Consider the following 22,804-nt stretch of genomic DNA (forward strand, 5'->3'; position numbering starts at 1 on the left):
ATGGGCATTTGTTTTGCTTGCTTTTAGACTTCCATTTCTGTGCTTCTATACTGTTGAATATTTAGCTATGAGATATATTGCCATCTCATGTGGGATGATGTGCAAGGGGTGCAACCAGAAAACAAAGTGTGCAATCCAAAGTGCAAGAGGTGCAACCAGAAAACACCTTTGGGAAGATAACATAGCAGTGGATGAATAAGCTTTGAGAAGAAGCTCTCCGAAGAAGATTTAACCGACATGAATATACGACTGATTCATGAGAACAACCAGCCCGTCATGGTTGTGTGGGATCAGAAAGATATGCAGTGGAGGTTTCAGATAGCAATAGGTGGTGATAATGGTAATAAAAAGTTATTGAATCGCGAAAAATGGATTCAATTTGTACGTCGTAATGAACTGGAGGCCGGAGAAACACTGAAGCTTCGGTACTCTCCCACTGAAGGAACATATTCTGCCGAATGTGAAGGCCCTAACCGCATCTCGACTCGTCAGTTCCTTTGATACGATGAAGAACTAAATGAGGGACCTGCAACAACAAGTTTCTTTCTCGTTTCAGTTAAAGTCAATTGTCCTCTACTTATGTTTTGTTATTTTTGTTATTTTTTTTATTTTTTATTTTTTATTTTGGGATTTCATGCAAGGATCCATGTGAGCGGTTGTTGCTGAGCCTAGTAACCTGTTATTATATATATATATATATATATATCATTGAACTAAATAGGTTTTGTTTCGTTTGTATTATCATATCATGTGTCATCTCCAGATTTGCTAAGTTATGATGTTTGTGACCTTTTCTTTGTTTTATTGATGTTTGTATGATTTGTATTTTCATTTCATCGATAAAACATTTTTTTAACTTATAAAAAAAATATATCATATCATATGTGTTTTAGATTTAGGAAATGATAAATCAATGTCGTTGTGCAAAAGCAAAGTGACCTTTCTTGTTTTTTCTTTTCCTTCTCTCCTTGCATATAATAATGAATTAGTGGAAAAACCAAAGCATGCACAACAGAAGGGGCCCCACTCGTATAAGAATAAATTTAGGCCAATTTCTCTCTTTGTGCCATTTTGAACATTTTAATCCCATTTTAGGGTGTACTTTTATCTTTATTCCCAAAGTAGGGTAAAACGGTTTTTGTAATGCCGTTTTTTAGAAACCGGCTTTCACAAAACCGTATTCATCGATTAAAATAATAATAAAATTTGAAAATGAAAACCGACTTTTCTAAAACCGTTTTTGATTAAGATTTTAATTATTCTGAATTAATTAAAAACGGTTTTCGTAAAACCGTTTTCCCATTAATTTTTTTTTTATTTATATTTTCAACATAAATACTTTTTGTTCAAATTTTTTTTTTTCATGAAAACCGGTTTTAGAAAAGCCGTTTTTTAAAATTAATTTTTTTTATTTATATTTTCAACATAAATACTTTTTGTTCAAAAATTTTTTTTTCATGAAAACCGGTTTTAGAAAAGCCGTTTTTTAAAATTAATTTTTTTTTATTTATATTTTCAATATAAATACTTTTTGTTCAAAATTTTTTTTTTCATGAAAACCGGTTTTAGAAAAGCCGTTTTTTAAAATTATTTTTTTTATTTATATTTTCAACATAAATATTTTTTGTTCAAAATTTTTTTTTTCATGAAAACCGGTTTTAGAAAAGCCGTTTTTTAAAATTAATTTTTTTTTATTTATATTTTCAACATAAATATTTTTTGTTCAAAATTTTTTTTTATGAAAACCGGTTTTAGAAAAGCCGTTTTTTAATATTAATTTTTTTTTATTTATATTTTCAACATAAATATTTTTTGTTCAAATTTTTTTTTTCATGAAAACCGGTTTTAGAAAAGCCGTTTTTTAACATTAATTTTTTTTTTATTTATATTTTCAACATAAATATTTTTTGTTCAAATTTTTTTTTTCATGAAAACCGGTTTTAGAAAAGCCGTTTTTTAACATTAATTTTTTTTTTTAAATTTATATTTTCAACATAAATATTTTTTGTTCAAATTTTTTTTTTAATAAAAACCAGTTTTAGAAAAGCCGTTTTTACATTAATTTTTCGTTTTGCACTCGCTCTATAAATAGTGCGGGCCACTTAAGAAGTCTAGCCTTTGCATAACCATATCCTGTTTGATTTTCTGATGGATCCTCCACCAAACCACATGGATCTCGATAGTACTTGGGCATGACAAAATGTCGCTTCCCAAACCTATCATGATAAGCACAAGAGGCATTCAACAAAGGAAATGGTGGTTCATCTTCAGCATCGCCATTTCCCCTTCCCCCTCCTCGTCGTGAACTTTCACCCCTTTGCAAGTTCCTACCACCTCTGCGACTCCCACTCCCTCCCATGAACCATGTAGCCATGCTAATTTTTTAAAACAAATGAATGATAATTTCGTAGGGCGAAATAAGTTGTAAGGTTGTGTCTTCACCTTTAGTTGTTTATATAGTTGGTTATGAACAGCTTTAGCAAGATGCCTCTGCATGGCAGTCCCACATATACGAACAAGGTATGAGTTGTCACTAGAATGGAAAAACAGACTAAATCAAATATTGTGTGCCAAGTCATGTGACTTGACAATGCATCTGCATATACTGACAAAGTAAGGGTATGCTCACTGTAAGGTAAATCGGTGAATTCACTGTTGCCATGTGACTTTCTGAATTCAGAATCTCACATATATCAATAAAAGATGAGTTGCCACTGTAATAAAAAAAAATCGAGGCAAAAATCGAGAAAACCAAAGCCTGTGCACCAAGTCACATGACTTGACAATCCATCTGCATATACCGACAAAATAAAGGTATGCTCACTGTAAGGTAAATCAGTGAATTCACTGTTGCCATGTGACTTTCTGAATTGAGAATCTTACATATATTAATAAAAGATGAGTTGCCACTGTAACAAAATAAAATCGAGGAAAAAATCGAGAAAACCCAATCATGTGCACCAAGTCACATGACTTGACAATCCATCTGCATATACGAACAAAATAAGGGCATGCTCACTGTAAGGTAAATCAGTGAATTCACTGTTGCCATGTGACTTTCTGAATTGAGAATCCCACATATATCAATAAAATATGAGTTGCCATTGTAATAAAAAAATTCGAGGAAAAAATTGAGAAAACCCAATCCTGTGCACCAAGTCACATGACTTGACAATCCATCTGCATATACGGACAAAATAAAGGCATGCTCACTGTAAGGTAAATTAGTGAATTCACTGTTGCCATGTGACTTTCTGAATTGAGAATCTCACATATATCAATAAAAGATGAGTTGTCACTGTAATCAAAAAATCGAGTAAAAAATCGAGAAAACCAAAGCCTGTGCACCAAGTCACATGACTTGACAATCCATCTGTATATACGGACAAAATAAGGGCATGCTCACTGTAAGGTAAATCAGTGAATTCACTGTTGCCATGTGACTTTCTGAATTGAGAATCCCATATATATCAATAAAAGATGAGTTGCCACTGTAATAAAAAAAAATCGAGGCAAAAATCGAAAAAACCAAAGCCTGTGCACCAAGTCACATGACTTGACAATCCATCTGCATATACGGACAACATAAGGGCATGCTCACTATAAGGTAAATCAGTGAATTCACTGTTGCCATGTGACTTTCTGAATTGAGAATCCCACATATATCAATAAAAGATGAGTTGCCATTGTAATAAAAATAAATCAAGGAAAAAATAGAGAAGACCAAAGCCTGTGCACCAAGTCACATGACTTGACAATCCATCTGCATATATGGACAAAATAAGGGCATGCTCACTGGAAGGTAAATCAAAGAATTCACTGTTGCCATGTGACTTTCTGAATTGAGAATCCCACATATATCAATAAAAGATGAGTTGCCATTGTAATAAAAATAAATCGAGGAAAAAATAGAGAAGACCAAAGCCTGTGCACCAAGTCACATGACTTGACAATCCATCTGCATATATGGACAAAATAAGGGCATGCTCACTGGAAGGTAAATCAAAGAATTCACTGTTGCCATGTGACTTTCTGAATTGAGAATCCCACATATATCAATAAAAGATGAGTTGCCATTGTAATAAAAATAAATCGAGGAAAAAATAGAGAAGACCAAAGCCTGTGCACCAAGTCACATGACTTGACAATCCATCTGCATATATGGACAAAATAAGGGCATGCTCACTGGAAGGTAAATCAATGAATTCACTGTTGCCATGTGACTTTTTGAATTGAGAATCCCACATATATCAATAAAAGATGAGTTGCCATTGTAATAAAAATAAATCGAGGAAAAAATAGAGAAAACCAAAGTCATGAACTACTTGTTCTGTTTTATGTGTTTTAAGTATTCACATAATTCAACATACATTAATCCATTCATTAATTCAGAACATTCATTAACTTATTGCAATTTATTAAAGAAAGTCATGAACTAATAAATGTGCAGTTATAAATGTAGTTATTTCATAAACTTTAGGTTCATAAAACAAATACTTGAAATACATCTGTACGTTAGATGAACAACAACATTGTCTTACACTCCAGTAACGAAGATACGAGAGAACATACAAACATGTATGAAAGATAAAGGTGTTTGATTTCTCATTCCTCATCTGACATGTCGTAGTCAGAGAGATATTTTTCATTGTTTAAGACATTATTTCGCTCAATCACTGTCAAATCTCTGTTGCTTGCTTCTGCCATTTCGGTGGCTAGCTGAAGCATGAAATGTCGACATCTCAGCATCAACATTCTGTTGTTCTCCTTCTTAATTCTGCTAACTGCTTTTTCATAGTCACTCACATTTCGTCTAGCCATGGTTAATGAACGACGATGAGGTACCGGTGCCCCAAAGTTACGTAGATCATTAAACAATCCTTCTTGCTCTGTTACCCTAAACGCCCATTCTGCTCGGATACCAGCATAATAATCCTTCGGACTCGAGTACTTTTCGCTCTTGTAGTCATAAGTAAATGGAGGTAGCAGCCACACTTTCTGATTTCTTTGTTGGCATGAACTTCCTGCACCTCTTGAAGACATTGTTCATAAAATGAACAAACAAATAATAATAGTAATTGTAGATATATATTACTATTGTTATGACTTGAACAAACACCATACTAGGGGTATCGGTATTTATAGACATCATAGTGGGGGTTAACTAGAGATGATCTAGTGACGATAATGCATGCTGGGGCACTATAAAAGAAGTGATACCCGTGATATTATGACATGTTATGCGTTTCATGCAATCCTGAGTACTCGTGACGAAGTGTACCTGTGATGTAGTCACGGACGTGGTTGTCAGATAAAATCATATGGATCAAGTGGCATGCATCTATGCATCACTGCACAAAGTCACATGCATCACTGTATCACTGCACAAAGTCAGATGCATCACTGCATCGCTGCACAAAGTCACATAGCATCTGAGAAAAAAATAAAGCATCCAAATTATTACGCCTGTTCAAGCCACTGTCGAGCATCACTAAGAAATGTTGGACGTATCACTGCGCCGAAGTACAATTTATTATCGTACCATACCTACTGTGTCCATGTGAATTATGCAATTCATAAAAATTTTGAGGGGGTGTCAGAACAAAATAACAATAAATTAATAAATATTTCAATACACCTAAAAAGTAAACAAATTGTACTTCGGCACAACAGTAGCCAGGCTGACACCATCTGCGGCACAACAGTCGATGCTACATGCCTTAGATTCGTTCATGACTTGACAACAGTGGAGTCCTGGCATCCGAATGCACTGTATAAGGCCAGTGGCATGCATGTGATCAAACAGGAAATGCTCTATTAATTTTTTGCACTCGCTCTATTAAATTTATGAAATAATTTTTCAAAAATTTTTTACTTTTTGTTTTGAAATAGCAATAAATTATGCAATTCATAAAAGTCGAAGTGACAACTCCTATCAAGTTGATGCATAGTTCTTCAGGTCATAAAAGTTGACATGACAACTCTGATGCATAGTTGTTTACAATAATTTCATACATACAACTACCATGTATATATATATACTATAAATATCGCATCATACCACAACAAAAGTCTTACAGCTATTTCGAGCGATATCATCATGAGATATACGGTGGTTGATCTATATTCAGCAATGGGTCGCTATTGGGTTGCAGATGGAGATGAATTTCAATACCCATTAAATCCAAATTTGCGTTACTCGCGTGCCACCATCAATACCATGAGAGCTGAGTGGGAATTTCGCATAACTCGAGCAAACGTTCTCGTTGAGTTATGTCGTGAAGTTAATATTAAATTTCCTCGCCGGTTAGCCATGCGTATGCCAACTGACACTCCACAGTTGTTGCAAAGGGCATTGCATCGTATCCGCGACGAAGTTAATCGTATGACCCAACGTTTGCAAAGGTCCTCACTAATGAAGACCGCAAATGAGCGTGCCGAAGATGGGTTAATGGATGATGCACACCAGTACTTCGCCTGGAGCATGGATGTTATGTATGAATCTGATGTTGAGATGTCAGATGATGATGATAATGAATGAAATTATTTGGATGAATGACCAAACCATTTATCTTGTAATGGATTTGTAATGCTTATTCTCTATGTTATCAATGAAAGGAGATATTTCAATTGTTTTTCAATAGTTCTTGTAATTCTACAAATAGTTCAATGAATGGATTTGTGTACTTATAGATATAGTTATTTCATAAACTTCAGGTTCATATAACAAATAGTTGAAATACATCCATACGCTAGATGAACAACAACATTGTCTTACACTCTAGTAACGAAGATATGACACAACATACAACCTAGAAGTCGGACTAAAATATTCAAAATGCCCCAAACAGGGAAATTGGCCAATCAATCCCAACAGCCGCACCATTATCAATCAATCTTCCATCATAAACCCTAACCCTAATTTTCTCTATTCATCCTAACAAAACTTCTTCAATCCAACACACTTAACCCTACTAGTTCAATAAAATATAAACTACCCTTAACAACAACTACTCAAAACAAAAACCCTATTAAATCGGACTTCAAATTACATGTGCTATATATAGCAATGTTTTCGCAAGGCTGATTTCCTCTTCCTCTTGTAATTCCTGGTATGATCTGAGAATTCAAAAAAAGTTTGAATTTGGAATTGGAAATGAGAGATCGGATTGGATTGGATTGGTCTTACAAAGGATTTGAAAGTCACTGCTCAACATAAAAATCAGAATAAAAGAGCTCAAGATAAATAAGAGGTGCAACCATAAAGAAAGGAACAAGCCTTTATCATTATACACAAAATTGTTAATAGACAATTCTACTTCATCAAGTTATGATGTACAACCAATAAATTCCTCCGCTTGTTCTTCAAAGGGTTGAGAATCAACAAACAGAGCATCTAACAAAAAATGAAACAGGCCTCTAGGATCATAGACTCATGATCATGAAAATCCTTGGACTTCAAAACATTGAGAAGATCATGCTGAAGGCACACTGCAGCCTGCTTGAATACCTCAACAATTGAATTTGTCATGGTGTTTCCTTGTAAAATTTTGGGGGGAGGGCTGAGACCTGATGGCCCCGAAAGAGAAGAACCTAAAGGCTGACCAAGATGAGTAAGCAAAGATTATTTGTTAGATTGAGCAGGTGACAGACTCGGCATTGCAATGTTTGCTGCTTCAACATCAAATGTGTCGACATCTTGAGGGACAAAAATGGGATGAAATGCAGGGACAACACCTGAGAAGAAATGCAAAATAAATTTGAAACTTGGTTGCCAGACGTGAAGAAAAAGCTAACTGAAGTGTATATTCATACTTACAACAAAAGAAAGGCTTAGGAGCAGGAAATATCAGGCATTGAGATGGTGAAAACACAAGTCGTCCACACCAACCCTTAACATTAAACCCTACAATTTGACATATGGTCATTCCCTTCAAACAATTATCTGTCAGGGCCACTGTGGTCGTAGGCAAGGCAGAATCATTGTGGTAGTAAGTAGAACCTACACAAGGTGAATTCATATAAGAACCACATTAACAAAATTATTTCTCCACAACCATTCATTCATTCAATTATTCATCCAAAATTATTTCTCACCTGTAACCTGTGCATATACAAAATTATTTCATTCAATTATTCATTCAAAATTATTTCATTCAATTATTTGTCACATGTAACCTGTGCATATACAAAATTATTCATCCATCCATTCATTCATTCAATTCTCAACCATTCAATAAAAATATTTCTCCACAACCTGTAGCATTCAATTTTCAATCATATACACAACTTAACTATTAACCGTACATATCAAAGAAAATAAGAATCCATAAATATAGTATAATCTAACAAATACATATACTATCCGAACCAACAATTACAATTCAAACTAAAAAAAAAAAACTTAATAACAAAACATATCAGTTGTACATGTTTTCCATTAAAAAAAAATATAATGTAAATTGCGCCCATGCAAACATCATCAATCTGGCCCAAAAACATCACTGTATCCATGCCAACATTATCAATCTGCAACAAAAACCAGTGAGGTAAGTAATAAAAAATATAGAGCTTGATTTCTTTTTAAACAGAATATGGTTAAATTTATTTAACAAGTCGAGTTAGCTTATGGAGAAGGAAAAAATTAGACAACTAACTCAGATGATTTTAGATGAATAACACAACGAATATACCAATTGATATACACAGGCTTCTTCCCTGAATAAATAGTATATTAGTTTCTCACAGAGATAACATTTTGAAAGAGAACCATACCTGCTCAATAAAATAAACAAGCAACTCCTCTGAAAGTTCACGGTCACCAGACTGTGAGCATGTCTCCATAGCATCTTTGTAAAGACTGTCTTTCTTTGACAATGCAATAGACTGCTTCCATCTTCCTGCCTTCTTATAAATATAAGCGGCTACACGCCTCATCTCAAGAAGCTCATGTTTTTCAATCTGCTTGAACATATCATAAACATTATTAAAAATAGGCTGATTTTATAGAAGGTAAATAACAATAACACCTCTAACCACCCACCTTCTGTGCAAGGCCTATCTGATCAAAGTTATCATGCAAATCTATTGACTCACGAAGTCTGTCATAGTCCTCCTCTTCAACATAAATTTCATTCAATGCTTCATTAACGGCAGCAATATTGTTGCTCTGTACCGCAACCATGTAGGGCTTTACAATACGGAGGTGACCAGCCTATGACCCAAAATGATCAAAAGAAAATCAATATACGGTGAGGAAACTATTTGAACTTTTACAAAAAAAATTATGTCCGAGAAAGAGAGAGAGAGAGAATTTCATGGATTAATTTTGAATGTAAAATAATTTAGCATGCAGACCTTTCGCATTATGTCCACCACACGTGTATGGTCTACACGAAGGGCAAGCACATTAGAAGATCATTAATAAGATCAGGATGTTCTTCCAAGTAGAAGTGTACAGCCTTATAGTACAGCTCCACACTTCCAACTTTCACCACAACATCTTTAAACTGCAGGTGATCCCACGCTTCTGGGGAGTGGTTCATTATGGTAGCTGCAACATTGTCAAACTCATCATATTGGATATACAAATAAGTTAGTTCCTTCCAGTGCTGCTGTTCTTCACAAGCTCGTATGAGCTTTGGAATGTTGAGACGGGTTGAGAACAGTTTGATGTGCTCCATAAGCTTCTCATGACGAAATCTTGCATAAAGAATGCCCAATTCAGTAAATATGCCCATGTGAGCACGTTCCAACCCTAGACCACTCTCCATTAGAGTTATTAGCTCTTTAAAGCATCCCCTGTTCTGGTAATATTCACTAACCTCCTCCAACTCATCCACCTAGAATGATCAAACATATAAGGTTAGGAGCATTCAAATGGTAAAAGCAGACCAAAATAAGAAGTCACATAAACGATGTGATATGGAAAGCATAGATACTCCAACAAATGGAAGCAATTAAGAAGAGGATTCAGTACGAATTTCACCCCGTTATGTTAGAATCCACATTTTTTGTACCCACAAGAAGATGGTAAGTGTTAAATAGGCAACCATAACCTATGGCTTCATAAAATGACAAAAAATTTAAACAGAACAAAACGGGCACCTGTATAATGATATTGAGTCCACAAATCTGAGCCAAGCGGAATTCCTCTGCATCAACATAGGCAAAGCAAACTTCTTTCCATGTTTTTGAGCTGTCAGCTTTACGAGCTGCATCAACAGCACCTTGGAACTGTCTCAGCTTAACCAGTGTACTAGCCAACTTTGCCCAGTTAGAAATAAAGGCAAATATGAGCTTTGCAGCCTCATATAAGCTTTCATCGTACAAGCGATCCCCAACATTTGGGAGATTAGCAACATTTGGCATGAGGATGAATTCTTCAATGTCACCCAGTCTATCAATCTTGGCATAAGCATAAATGAGTTCACTATCCACCTTGGGCTCTTTGGTCTTCTGCCTAACCATCAGAAGGTATCTCACCAAGTCATGATACACATTTGTATTCTCGGCAGCCCGTATGACATCTAAGAACTGTGTGGCATCATCTGCACGAATAAATGACTCAATTGCATCACTTACTAGCCCTTCTTTAAGTTGAGCTTTTCCCACCTGGGTCCACACAGCTTCGTCTTCAACCCGGAAAGCAAACTCCACAGCTCGATCAATGCTCTGAATGTTATCTAACAGGACATTCACAGCCTGAACATTCAAGTTGAACTTTTTAAAGATCACAAATGCTTCTTCATACAGTTGTGCTTCCACAGCCACCTCTCCCACAGCAGGTCCATCAAAGTTGTCTAACCTATTTATGTAATCCATAACTCTTGGTGGATCTGCCTTGATTGCTGTCAGGATCAACAAATTCTGCAGATTGAAGTTCCCACTAAAAGCAGAATTTTGGAGCACAATCTTTTCAAGAAGCTCAATCAGTTCATGTGGAAGATCAGCTGTCATAAAAGCTTTAACAGTTGCTGAAACTTGCTCCGGGCTCTTGCTTTCAGGCAAAGCAGTAGACACAACTTGATCAATTAGCTGCCTTCTATACTCATTATCAGGACTAAGAACCTTCTCCCAGAGGTCAGCATCCATCCTTTCCACCACATATCTAATAGCGAAAACAGTAGGTAAATAACTGAACAGCATAGGAAAGTTTATGGTATAAATTGATAGTTTGAAATTCTCAATAACAATATACAAACCTAGCCTGCAATTTGAACAAGGAGTTCGTGCTGGTGACATTAATTAATTCATCATCACACTGCCCCCTACGATAAGCGACAACAGCAAGGGTGGGGTCCCGTTTCTCACAATATTTACCCACAACACGTGAATCATAGTAGGGGTTGGTGGTAAGAAAATGCTCTGGGTTGTTGTTGCTGTCTATGATGATTTTACCCAGAGCATTGTGGACATGTACATCGTGCCTTCCCTCACTCACAAGATGTTCCAGAAATTGAGTGAGTAAACCAAGACGATTTCTGCAAATAGGATGCATGGTGAGGACATGAAAGAATGAAACTGATGAAGGATAAAAAGGCACATACAGAGACACCAGACCTCTTTTCACATTCCTCTACAAGGGGATCAACTGGAAGAAGAGAACGAACTGAAAGAATAAGACCTTTAATGAAATCTTCAGGGCACTCATCATCCAATAGCTGCCCTACAACTAGAGGAGTGTTTCCTGGATTGACCTACAAATCAAAAGAGATGCAACCATAGTGCTTCAAAATTTGTTTGATTCTCAATCAGTTTCACAAATATTTTCATAATGCAACTTTCATACTTGAAATAAATAAGAATTGCTTAAAGTAAATTTACCTTTTGAACATATCCTTCAACATACCGAAGCATGTTGCTTGTGTATAGGTAATGAGTGAGATCAGGAATAAAACCAAAACGATCGCAGACATTGATAAGAGGACGTGCATCAGGAAGTTTTGCTTCCATTAAAAAGTTCTTCGTCTTTTCAGGGTCATAAAAGTTTGATTCCCGAGTCACCCGTTCCACTTCCTTAATCTGCCCTGTTTTAGCAGCTGCCTCAATGTACTTAAAGTGGATTTCAGGATCCTCACTGTCCCAAAATGTGAAAAGTTAGAAAAATAAATAAATAAGTGTCCTCACTATACATATATTTAAATCATTCTCTTTTTTTTTTCTTGTTCTTTTTTATACGAGAATGTACCTGGAGCTCAAATATGACCCCAAGAAGAAGTATAACCCTTCATAGGACTTGAACTGCTCGAAGAGTTTTATGCAAGACTCAACACCCAACTGCTCAGAAAATTCTTTTGCAACCTGTACAGACGTGTTAGTGAACCTTCACTTGGAAACCCAGTATTAATAAAACCAGCACAAAGAGACCAATGTATTACCTGCACAATTATCTGAAGATTGCCCCTAAGATTGACCAGTAGAAGGTCCTTCATGCACTCTAGGGCCCATTCTTTAGAAAGGGTTCCAAAGAACTCAACTAGGGACTGTAAAACACCACAAATTAGCAGATATACCACATTACTACTGGTGTAGGTTATTGAAGGCTTTTTAGTATCAAACCTGTGGTTCAATGGCATGTGTGTTCACAATGACACGTTTTATATCTGACAATTCAGTATAATGCTGCAGGGAAGACAGCAAATCAATCCAATAATAGTTTAAAAAATCTAAGACAGATTTCATCAAACAAATTTTAAGAAGCCATCATACCTGAAGGGCTCGTACATACAGACCAGCTTTTTCAGAGAGTTGTGCGATACGAGGCCGATCATAATGGCTAAACATCCCATTAGCTAATATAGCATCCGCCACATTTGGATATGTCACCAGATTGATTTCCAAAACCTGATCAGAGTAGGTATGTTAAGAGGTTGACTTAAGCAAGGACAGCAAAACAAAACCTCAAAATCTAAAAGATTTAACCTTTGTTTGGAGGAAACCTTGTTCTGGTAAATTTGGCTTCAAAACATCCAACAGAAAGGCTGTTGCCTCACGAATCAGGTTCCTCTGAATAATGGCAGAAAATTCAAAAGCCAAGTATTAAGTGCATAAAAATTTTCAATTCCAAATTTAGTCCATCGCATTAGTGAACTAAGAGGGGTATATAAAGAATAATGTTTAGTTCAAATTATATTGCATGATTTTAGAAGTATAGAAATGAAGACTCTTGTAGATAGGATAGGACTATAGAAGAATCACTGAACCTGAAGGAATAGATCTGTGATTGTATTGTAGTCAACTGGGCAACCTCCCTCCATTTGAGACATCATTAAAGCGAAATTAACAGCTCCCTGCCATTCAAAAAGTGTTTCCATTGCCATTCCTCTGCCAGCATGAAATGACAAAAACAATATTAAGATTTAAAAGATACTGCAGCTATAAGAATCGTTTGTGACAATATATAATTAAACTAATTTACTATTTGAAATGATTAAATACAAAAGATCTTCAAAACAATAACAAAAATAGCAGCAGAATCAGCATCTAGAATCTTATAAAATAAGCGACAATTACAAGATAAGATAAGCCAAAAGCCAGAACTATATAATAAGCCACAACTTAAACAATGTAGACTAATCCACGTGAAAACACCACCTGAACATAATGTTTGAATATACTTACCAATGCTGGTTGTTCCTAATGTCCTAATTTTCCCCCTGTTCCACAACCCCTTCCATGGGTTTGTCTCCTGGGTCTCTTACTATATACTCTCAGTATATCTTGCGCTGCCGCACGTACGACTCCCTCGCCCGCTTCTATAGAAGCTGGCTGCACATCACCAATGGCTGCAGTACAATCATTTGATACCACCTCTGGCACACCTTCACATACGGCACTAAGCTGTGAAGCGCCATCATCCGCTGCATTATTGTCATGGTCTATTGCTTGGCGTCGCCCTCGCCCTCGCCCTCGCCCTCGGCCTCTACTTACACCACGACGGCCGCCACAACCTCTACCCCTACGTGTCCCTCTGGTAGGTGCATGGACCTGGCCCTCCCCCTCCCCGTCAATGTGGAAGTCATGGGTAATGAATGGATCAACATGGTAGGTGAAGGATATATGTGGTGTAGGAGATGATGGTGGGGTAGGAGATGATGGTATGGTCAAAGGGTCGGGTGCGGTCAATGTCGATGCAGAGGGAATCATAGTAGACAGACATGCAGTAGACAGTGGTGCTAAGGGAGTCACCGGGGTACCAACTGCTGTCCTATATGGGGGTGGTGACCAGGAGGGGTGCAATATATGGCCATGGTGTGTGGAAGTATGTTCAGACATTAGAGGATCTACCTCAGGGGCCAACTGGGATGTGTAATTGGTACATTCAGGTGGGGAAGTCTGCGATGTATGCACTGCTGTAGATGGACCATGAGGGGACAGGACCATGGAAGGTCCCTCACCAAAGTGTTCCATATCGAAATAGTCCGATTGATGTGCATGACGTGCGGTAGGATGCGGTGGAGGCATTGATGTCGATGGCATTGGTGTCGATGGCTCAGTGGATGGCATATTCGGGTGCGGCATTGATGGGACTGTAATATGTACCCCCATATAAGGATCCTCGCCAAAGTGGCCGAAATCGAGTCGGTCACGTCGGTGTGCCTGTTGCAAACCATCGTACAATAACTCTCGTATCTCGGCAATGGCATCCGATTTTTCTGTAGCATCGCGTGTAATATGGGCAGCGTCTGCCATGTGATATGCCCTCGCAACTCTACGAACCTGTAATGTAATGGTAGCTGTGTTACATAACAATCAATGCCAAATAACAAACATATACAAACTTAAGCAAATGTTGTTTTGGAGAATATAAATAACTTACCAATCCCTCTAAACTGCCCCCGACACCTTGGTATCCGAAGGCAGCAATGTCACTCGGATTACTAAGCACTAGACGTGTATGGCGGCGAAACCATAACATGTATGGGTCCGAAGATGTAAGCACTTCATTGCTCCTCTCAGCATGGACAATGGTGTTACGTCTGTTGTTCCACTCACCAATAAATGACTGGTATTCGTTTGCCCAATCAATGCCCATTTTGCCACGCCTATCCCTAAAATGCATAGCCAAGTGGGCGTCAAAGCGATCAGGCACACTCTGAACTCGCCCAAATTGTCTAAGCACCCAGTGGGGAAGATGCCAGTCAATGATATCGAAGCATATAAGTGGCACTCGCGCCATCCATATGTCTCGACCAACAGTGCAATACGATGGGAAACTGGCTATGATGTCATCCTCTGTCCCGTAAGGCTCCCATATGAACTGCAATAGCAATGCAATAATTTAGAGATCTATTCGTACAACGGAGGTTGACAAACAAAAAAATGGGTAAATTCACATGAACAAATTACAAACCTCCCCCTCCACCATGCGGTCGAACTGGTCCCGGAAGATGACACCGACATTAGTCGATATCACCTCATGGCTGAAGGGAACCCTCCACCTGCAAGCTCGCGTGCCACGTGGTAATAGCTGGTCGCCCTCCCCTATGGGACGCTCGCCAGCAGCAATGTTCGACTTCCGACTAGGCGCGATCCTGCTCAGTCTCTCCCACGCCCAAACCTACAATGAATGATGCCATTATTAATTTATTACAGTAGGCAATTTAGAAAACATGGCAATTGAGAATATGAGATAAAACTACAAGTCATTGCAACTCACTTGTAACAATACTAGTGGGCCAGCTATCTCCTTCGTATCAGCCTTAGTTGCCCGACACAACATCCTATAGAAACATGCCAATGTGGCACCACCCCAGCTGTACTCCTGGATACGGTCAAAGTCTCTAAGTAGTGGCAAAAACATCATCTTGACTATATTTTGTGACTTATCGGGGACGAGGACCCCCCCAATAAGCCACAAAATATAGGCTCGAGCATAATGATGAACCGTCTCATCGGATGCATCATCTGGAAGGTGACGGAAATGCTCGGATATCCATTTCAACTTTAGTGATGAGCCTATGAAGTCTTCTTGTGTAGGTGCTGCTCCTAACAACTCCACACATAGTGCTATCAAATCATCCAACATATTTCCTGGGTCTTTTCCTGTGACTGCGTGTCCATCAACCGGTAGGCCAAATAGAATAGCCACATCTTGTAATGTAACTGTGGACTCTCCAACAGGAAAATGAAATGTGCGCGTCTCTATGCGCCACCTTTCTACGAGAGTTGTAACGAGATGGTGGTCCAATCGAATAGGTCCAATCCGATACACCCCGTAGAACCCCGCACGGAGTAGGCAACGTAGGACTCTATGGTCCAAGGCGGTGTCCCATAAGCCTGAATCAGATCGTTGGCATTTCAATTTCGGCTGATCTTTCGCCTGCACAAGACAACGTTGTGTGTAAGAGACATAATGCTTGCACAAATGACAATTGAATTTTCATAATGAACCCATCTTCTATTAACTGAAACAGTGGGTGAGATAACCAACATTTTAGTGGTGCATAGTGCGTAAGTGGTGTAAATGTACAAAGATAAATACATACAGACACAGATTTGCAGTGTCATGACATACAAATAAAAGGCTCCATCAAACCTAATATAAGTTCTAGAATGTTTGGTACACCTGTTAACGAAGTTGGGTTGTTTCCTTTACTGTAGACTGCAATGGGGGTTTATGTGGTTTTTAGTTAAATTAGAAGGGCGTAAAATATAACTAAGCCGTCATTTCATCATTGAGATAAGAATTGAATAAGTTGGGGATCAAATGAATACAATGAAATATTACAGACTAATATAACATATAATGAATATATTTTGAAGAGTTTAAAGTCCTTTATTTTGAAATGAAAAATGTCGCTCGAACTATATTAATGCAAGTTGTTGTAGTATGAAATAAGTTAAAAGTAATTTAAGTAGACGAACAAGCTAAAATAGTCACTTTGTCAATAATTGAAATTGTTTGTGTTCTTATTTTATATAATTTTTAGGACAGTGAAAATATAAAGTAAGAAATCGCTGGCAAGTAGAAGATTATGTTATTCGGAATTGGCAAAACGCTTCACAGATGAATCAACAAATGAGAAATCATAACATATTAAGTGAATTATTTATTATTTCTTAAATTTTAAACAAAAGTGAATCAACATATTTTTTTCCTAGAGTACTACATAATTAGCCAGTTAGTAAGGATAATTATTGAGTCATCCAAGAGTATCATGTGGTGTTATTTATTTCATGTTCCCAACTACTTACGTGATGACAATTTTGACAAGAAATAATGTTGACTCACTCTATTAACTAGGTAGAAGAGAAGGAATGAACAACTGGTCCTTCGTTTGCCATGGCAAAAAGACAAAATAGGCAAAAAAGCCAATAACACAAAATGTTACATCTAAACAATATTCATTTCATTTTATCTTTTATAAAAGCCAAAAAGCCTATCCCAAGTGAGGCTTTTTAGACCCAGGCTAAAATAGCCAAAAAGTTAAAAAGCCAAAGAGTCAACCCACATCCCAAATGAACCCGTTCATGTGTTTATTTGGTACAGTTTATTGTAAGTTAAAGGTTAGCAATAAAAAAGACGCCGAAAGCATTATTTTGCTAACATTATGGTAATTAACTTTTTCAACTTATTTAAAAATAAAAGTTGCAACAACAGGGCAATACGCAACTCTGAAATTATAGTTAAAAAAAAAACTACAAACAATTCATGTAAATTATTCTGAAAATCGTCTCATAAAAATTGAAAAAGTCAATGTGGGTTAATAGTGTGAAAACAGTTCGTACCATGAATTCCAACAACCAGCGGGTGGTTCCCGCTGTTACAACACTTAACTATTTTTGAAAGGGCAAACTCCACCTAGATTTAAAATTTTTTATTGAAATTTATCAAATGAAATAATGTTGTTCAAGTAAGGAAGTAGACAGATCTACTTTTCCACACTCCGATGGTACTATGAGTCGCTGAAATTGGATTATTTAAAAATTTTTTGAGTAGGTAATGGGTGATGAACTAGGACTTCTGATTTGATGATTATATAACATTATTTTGTGCTATAAGATTATGAATTCAACCTCTATAAAAAAAGAATTTTGTTTGTGATATTTATTTATTCTTTTATTTTAGGAATTTTATTTACAAGTCCTTTATATTAAAAGTCCTTTGTGATGATTATATAACCAATTTTGATGAGTTTTTTTTTTTTGGGTTAAGCTAGCGGTCCATTTAATATAATCTTCTTCGTTCTCTCTCTATGGACAAACATTTACAGTTTCACATTATATTATGTAACAACTACAGTGTTTGTGTAGTATTCAAATATCGATTATAAGTAAATAATTCATACCGACTGACGCCATATCGTATCAGCTCGATGCTAATGAGTCAATAATGGGATCTCCTCTGCTAAATGACTCATAGACCTGCACAAGTTTTCATATATGAAATGGATATCCGATAACAAGAAGTTTGACAACAGTACATACATATGCTGACAAAATTAGAATACGACCTGACAGTATATCGCAGGTATACAAACTGCAACAAGTTAGGGAAAACAAAAAGAAAGGGTTGCCTGGAAAAATTTCTTGATAACTAAAAAACAGTTCACCACCTAACAAAATATGGCTACGCAATGAATATTACATGCATTTATATTGTTGCTTAGTAATTCATTTCACATTATTGTCATAGGAGATAAGGTACACATGGTACCCGTGAGTTTAAAGATATTGTCAGTGCGTTGTCACGTCAAGCTTTATGACATGAAAACCCATGCTTTAAGTAGATTTCAAATCCACTACTCACACTTTTTACAACAACTAAGCATTTACCAATATGTACTAAATTTAAGACACATGATTGAATTGATAAAATGGTCTTCCCTCACGTAATGAATTTTTGAAAACTAAAAAAAAAAATTCACGACGTAACAAAATGTGGCAACGCATTAAATATCACATGCATTTATATTAGTGATTAGTAATTCATTTCACATTATTGTCATAGGAGATAAGGTTCACATGGTACCTATGTGATTAAAGTTATTGTCAGTGTGTTGTCACGTCAACCTGTAAGACATGAAAAAACGTGCTTTCACTTTAAAGGAGTTGTCATTTGGACAGGAAAGAAGTACGAAAGTTTGAAGAGGGTTTTATGTAGGTTTGAAATACATTAGTCAAAGTTTTTACAAGAACTAAGCATATACGAATACGTAGTAAATGTCCGAGAAATGATTGAATTCATAAAATAGGCCTTCACCCACGTAATGGATGTTGGAAAAAAAAATTAAAAAAAAAAATTAGTTTCCCACATAACAAAATGTGGCAAAACACACATTCAATATAAACTGCATTTATATTGGTGATTATCAAGTCATTCTGTGAATATTTGCATTTTTGTAACATTAGATAAACTGGTGTCCATCGAGGTCAGGACACAATCGACCATCAACGCACCAAAGTCTGCACAATCCAGTGCACAAAGGACACTTGCAACAACTAAAGCAATTAAAGAGATTTGCCACATTTGACCAAATCTATGTCATTAGTAATTGAAGTCGTAAATACATTATCAATTTACTGAATACTGACTCCAATTCAAAGAAAGTAGCGTGGAATTAATATGTAAAGAAGACAAACAACTACTGTTGAATCGATCGGATTCTCGCTGGACATTTTCTCTTATCATGCCCTCTTTGCAAACACAAACTACAATGGTGCAATCCACTTTGTCTGGAAGTATCCATTTCTTTGTGTATGCGGCTATGTTGAGGACGACCCGTTTTAACTTCACGTTGTCGAGCTGGAATAGCAAGAAAAGTTGGGTAATCATTGTCAGGCCAATATTGCTTGTGCGGCATGGGCCTAAACTTCTGCGCGAAGATACGCTTGTGGACTTCCAACCTATACTCTGGTGCAACGAAAGGAAAAGGGTCCTCGCCCAAGTCTGCTGTCACAGCAAGCATGTGGGAACATGGCAAGTGAAATAATGTGTACTTCCCACATGAACAACTCGGTGGTCGGAGACTAACTATTTGACGAGCACCACCCCCCATCCCATGCGGTGCTGTCCTCACCTCATATTCCCCTATTCCCCTGTAGGAAAAATGTATGTACGTGGATGAATATGCATATATGATAAAATTATGACACAACATCAATGATCGGCGAGTGCAAAATGTTAAAGTGTAGTGAATTCGATGCATCCAATAAAAATTACCTATTAATCGGTACCAACATATGCACATTCGCTTTAGCTTGGTGCTCGTCAATCCATCGTTGAACATTAGTCGTGTACAAGTGACCCCGATTACTTGCATTTTCAGCAATGGTCCTGCCCTCGTCAAAATATTTCACGAGCCGATAAAAAGTGATCTCAACTGATGCTGTAATGGGAACACTGCGTGCGCCTTTCAATACACCATTGAAGCCCTCTATACGGTTTGTCGTCAATATGCCCCAACGACAACCACCATCATGGCACAATGTCCAATGAATAGGGTTCATCCGTCTAAACCACCGTTCAGCATTCTTCTCGAGCTTGTAGATATCATCCATAATCTTATTAAACTTCCGCACTTGCCGTGCAGAACCAGCTCTCCAGACAAGATCCTTGGCTACTGTATTGCCGAATTTTTCATTGAAATTGCTGCATACGTGTCGCAAGCAATACCTATGGTACCCTCTTGGTTGAACTGCTGGATTGTCCCAAATTCTGGACAGGACACTAAGCAAAGCTGTGTGTCGATCGGATATCAATGTGACCCCCTCTCGGTCACGGCACACATGTCGCCTAAGCAGAGTAATGAACCAACCCCAACTCTCGATCATCTCCTTGTCAACAACGGCAAAGGCAAGAGGTATAATCTTGTCCGCAGCAGTCACTGCAGTGGCCGCAACAATCTTCCCTTCGTATTTACCGTACAAGTGTGTGCCGTCAATGCATATCACTGGACGACAATACTTGAAGCCTTCTATTGCAGGTTTAAATGCCCAGAACACATAGTTCATGTACATTTCAGTTCCGATTGAGGTAGAGTGCAAATTCGGAATCATGTCCCACATGACAACTGTGCCTGGATTGAATGACTGCAATGCAACCATATATCTAGGCAACCTTCGGTACGACTCGTCCCAGTCACCAAACACCATTGCAACTGCCTTCGTCCTTGCAAGCCACGCTTTCTTATATGATATAGTGAACTGAAACTTCTCCTTCACGACCTCAATTATGGTAGCAAGAGGCAATTCTGGTGATATCTGCAAATATAAATTATATTTGAATACATTACAGTCATAATGAAATCCTAAAAACAATAATCTATCTACCATGGCACTTACCGCAATTTGTGCCTTGATGAAATGAGCAATGACCTCGGACTTGAGGTTACAATTGTCCCTATTCATTCTGGGGTACACACACTGATGCGGCGCTTCAAACCTTCTAATTTGAAAGAAATCTTTGTCTTTCAACTTCGTTGCCCGAACCCTCCAGTTGCAGCCGTGCTTGCACTCGGCCACCCAACTGTTTCCTTTGGATTCTACAACCCTGCATTCTCGATTGCGCTTCAGGTTCTACAACTGAACAGCGTGCACTAGTCTTTTCTTATCAGTAAATATCATTCCTTTCTTCAAATGAGCAGTTTCGAAGTCCCACAATGGCCAACGTTCGACAACATCACGGCTAGTGATGGAACCATCATTGTCCAAATGCAAATTATGGTAGAAAGGGATATGGACATTTGTGTGTACCTTCTGCATATCATGATGCCCTCCAACTTCATCATCGCCGGAGTCATTGTCTACACCTTCCCATGCGACATCCAAATCTTCCACGGAATCTTCATCACTTACTCCAACATCGTCAGACAATGGCACTGTATCATCGGAGTATGCATAATTTTGGACAGCCGTCTCCGGTGTACGTTGAACATTACAAACCGATGGACATTGTTCATTCCAGTGGGGATATGGGGTTGTAAGAACCATCGGATTATACGTTGTCGGAGCACTTGGACCTGCTTCGGCACTGTAATAACCATCTACGTTCTGTGATGCATTTAATTCATTGTAACTCTGAGAATGATTGAATAGAGGGTTATCTGCAGGGAACATGTGTGCAGACTGTGTAAGTGTATTGTCAGGGGATTGCAATTGTGTCAACATTTGAGTGAATGTCCCACCCACCGGAAATGGCATCCCTCTGCTACCAAAATTGCTCTCCTTCTCCACATAGATTTCCAAAAAATAATCAGGGCCTAATTTATGTGGGAGGTCTAACACATTACTTAAGGTCTTATTATCTTTGATTGGCAACAACCTATACTACCCCCGACATGGGAGTCTACATTTAAACTCTAATCGCATTATTTCCCCATGCGTACCAACCTTCGGCACCATCATAGCCTCCAATTCGGACAATGTTATCCCCCTGTACACATTATACAACCCCTGAGGTTCGATGTCGTAGGACACACCTTCATCGCGATTGCTCAAAATCTTTCCACCCCAATAGAACATAATGCTCACAACTTCCATACCTACACTTTGCATTCAAAGTAACTCAATTATTTCAAAATAATGAAGTAAGCACATTTGAGACCAACACCACATATATTACACAGGAGTGCCTTTAGGCATGGGTCTTTTGGCTAAAAATCACCACAAAAATTAAGACCAACCAAAAAAGATTTTTTCAGACTTTATTGTGAGAACAAATTAGCTACCAATTGTGCTCGTAGTATGAAATCCATTAAGGAGCAATGCACCGATTGTTTATTTTTCCATGCCTACTGTTACAAGAATTTCGCAATTTATTTAAATATACTTTTCTTAAAATGGGAAACCCCTTTATCCA

At 37.5% G+C, this 22,804-nt stretch overlaps 2 protein-coding genes and 1 pseudogene across 3 annotated transcripts; all 3 read right to left on the reverse strand.

Annotated features, from left to right (window-relative positions):
* Nucleotides 1–8,667: 8,667 nt before the first annotated feature.
* On the reverse strand, nucleotides 8,668–12,840 carry LOC145797815 (clathrin heavy chain 1-like; annotated as a pseudogene). The gene is made up of 12 exons (XR_014339145.1): nucleotides 12,712–12,840; nucleotides 12,562–12,624; nucleotides 12,381–12,485; nucleotides 12,191–12,303; nucleotides 11,827–12,079; nucleotides 11,563–11,699; nucleotides 11,205–11,483; nucleotides 10,108–11,110; nucleotides 9,358–9,842; nucleotides 9,044–9,214; nucleotides 8,776–8,961; nucleotides 8,668–8,718 (listed from the first exon to the last, which is right to left on the reverse strand). The product of XR_014339145.1 is annotated as a clathrin heavy chain 1-like (transcript).
* Nucleotides 12,841–12,921: 81 nt separating this feature from the next.
* Nucleotides 12,922–15,248, reverse strand: LOC145796972 (uncharacterized). Its single transcript, XM_082882824.1, has 4 exons — nucleotides 14,822–15,248; nucleotides 13,624–14,721; nucleotides 13,206–13,326; nucleotides 12,922–13,008 (listed from the first exon to the last, which is right to left on the reverse strand). The coding sequence occupies exons 1-2, from the start codon at nucleotides 15,179–15,181 to the stop codon at nucleotides 13,639–13,641; spliced, it is 1,443 nt and encodes a 480-aa protein (XP_082738950.1). The 5' UTR covers nucleotides 15,182–15,248; the 3' UTR covers nucleotides 12,922–13,008; nucleotides 13,206–13,326; nucleotides 13,624–13,638.
* A 392-nt stretch (nucleotides 15,249–15,640) lies between these two features.
* On the reverse strand, nucleotides 15,641–21,051 carry LOC145797816 (uncharacterized). Its single transcript, XM_082885242.1, has 3 exons — nucleotides 20,168–21,051; nucleotides 19,737–20,043; nucleotides 15,641–16,324 (listed from the first exon to the last, which is right to left on the reverse strand). The coding sequence occupies exons 1-3, from the start codon at nucleotides 21,049–21,051 to the stop codon at nucleotides 15,641–15,643; spliced, it is 1,875 nt and encodes a 624-aa protein (XP_082741368.1).
* Nucleotides 21,052–22,804: the final 1,753 nt, after the last annotated feature.

The sequence above is a fragment of the Camellia sinensis genome, chromosome 8 (assembly GCF_055761805.1).
Source record: "Camellia sinensis isolate YWXY chromosome 8, ASM5576180v1, whole genome shotgun sequence".
Classification (NCBI taxonomy): domain Eukaryota; kingdom Viridiplantae; phylum Streptophyta; class Magnoliopsida; order Ericales; family Theaceae; genus Camellia; species Camellia sinensis.

Coding starts and splice junctions, on each gene's coding strand:
- LOC145797816 (XM_082885242.1), bottom strand. CDS start 21,051: ATGGTTGCATTGCAGTCATTCAATCCAGGCACAGTTGTCATGTGGGAC. Junction 20,044..20,167: donor ATGTTGGTACCGATTAATAG/GTAATTTTTATT, acceptor TTTTTCCTACAG/GGGAATAGGGGAATATGAGG. Junction 16,325..19,736: donor TTCCAGCTCGACAACGTGAA/GTTAAAACGGGT, acceptor TGTCTTGTGCAG/GCGAAAGATCAGCCGAAATT.
- LOC145796972 (XM_082882824.1), bottom strand. CDS start 15,181: ATGGCGCGAGTGCCACTTATATGCTTCGATATCATTGACTGGCATCTT. Junction 14,722..14,821: donor GGGGCAGTTTAGAGGGATTG/GTAAGTTATTTA, acceptor ATTACATTACAG/GTTCGTAGAGTTGCGAGGGC.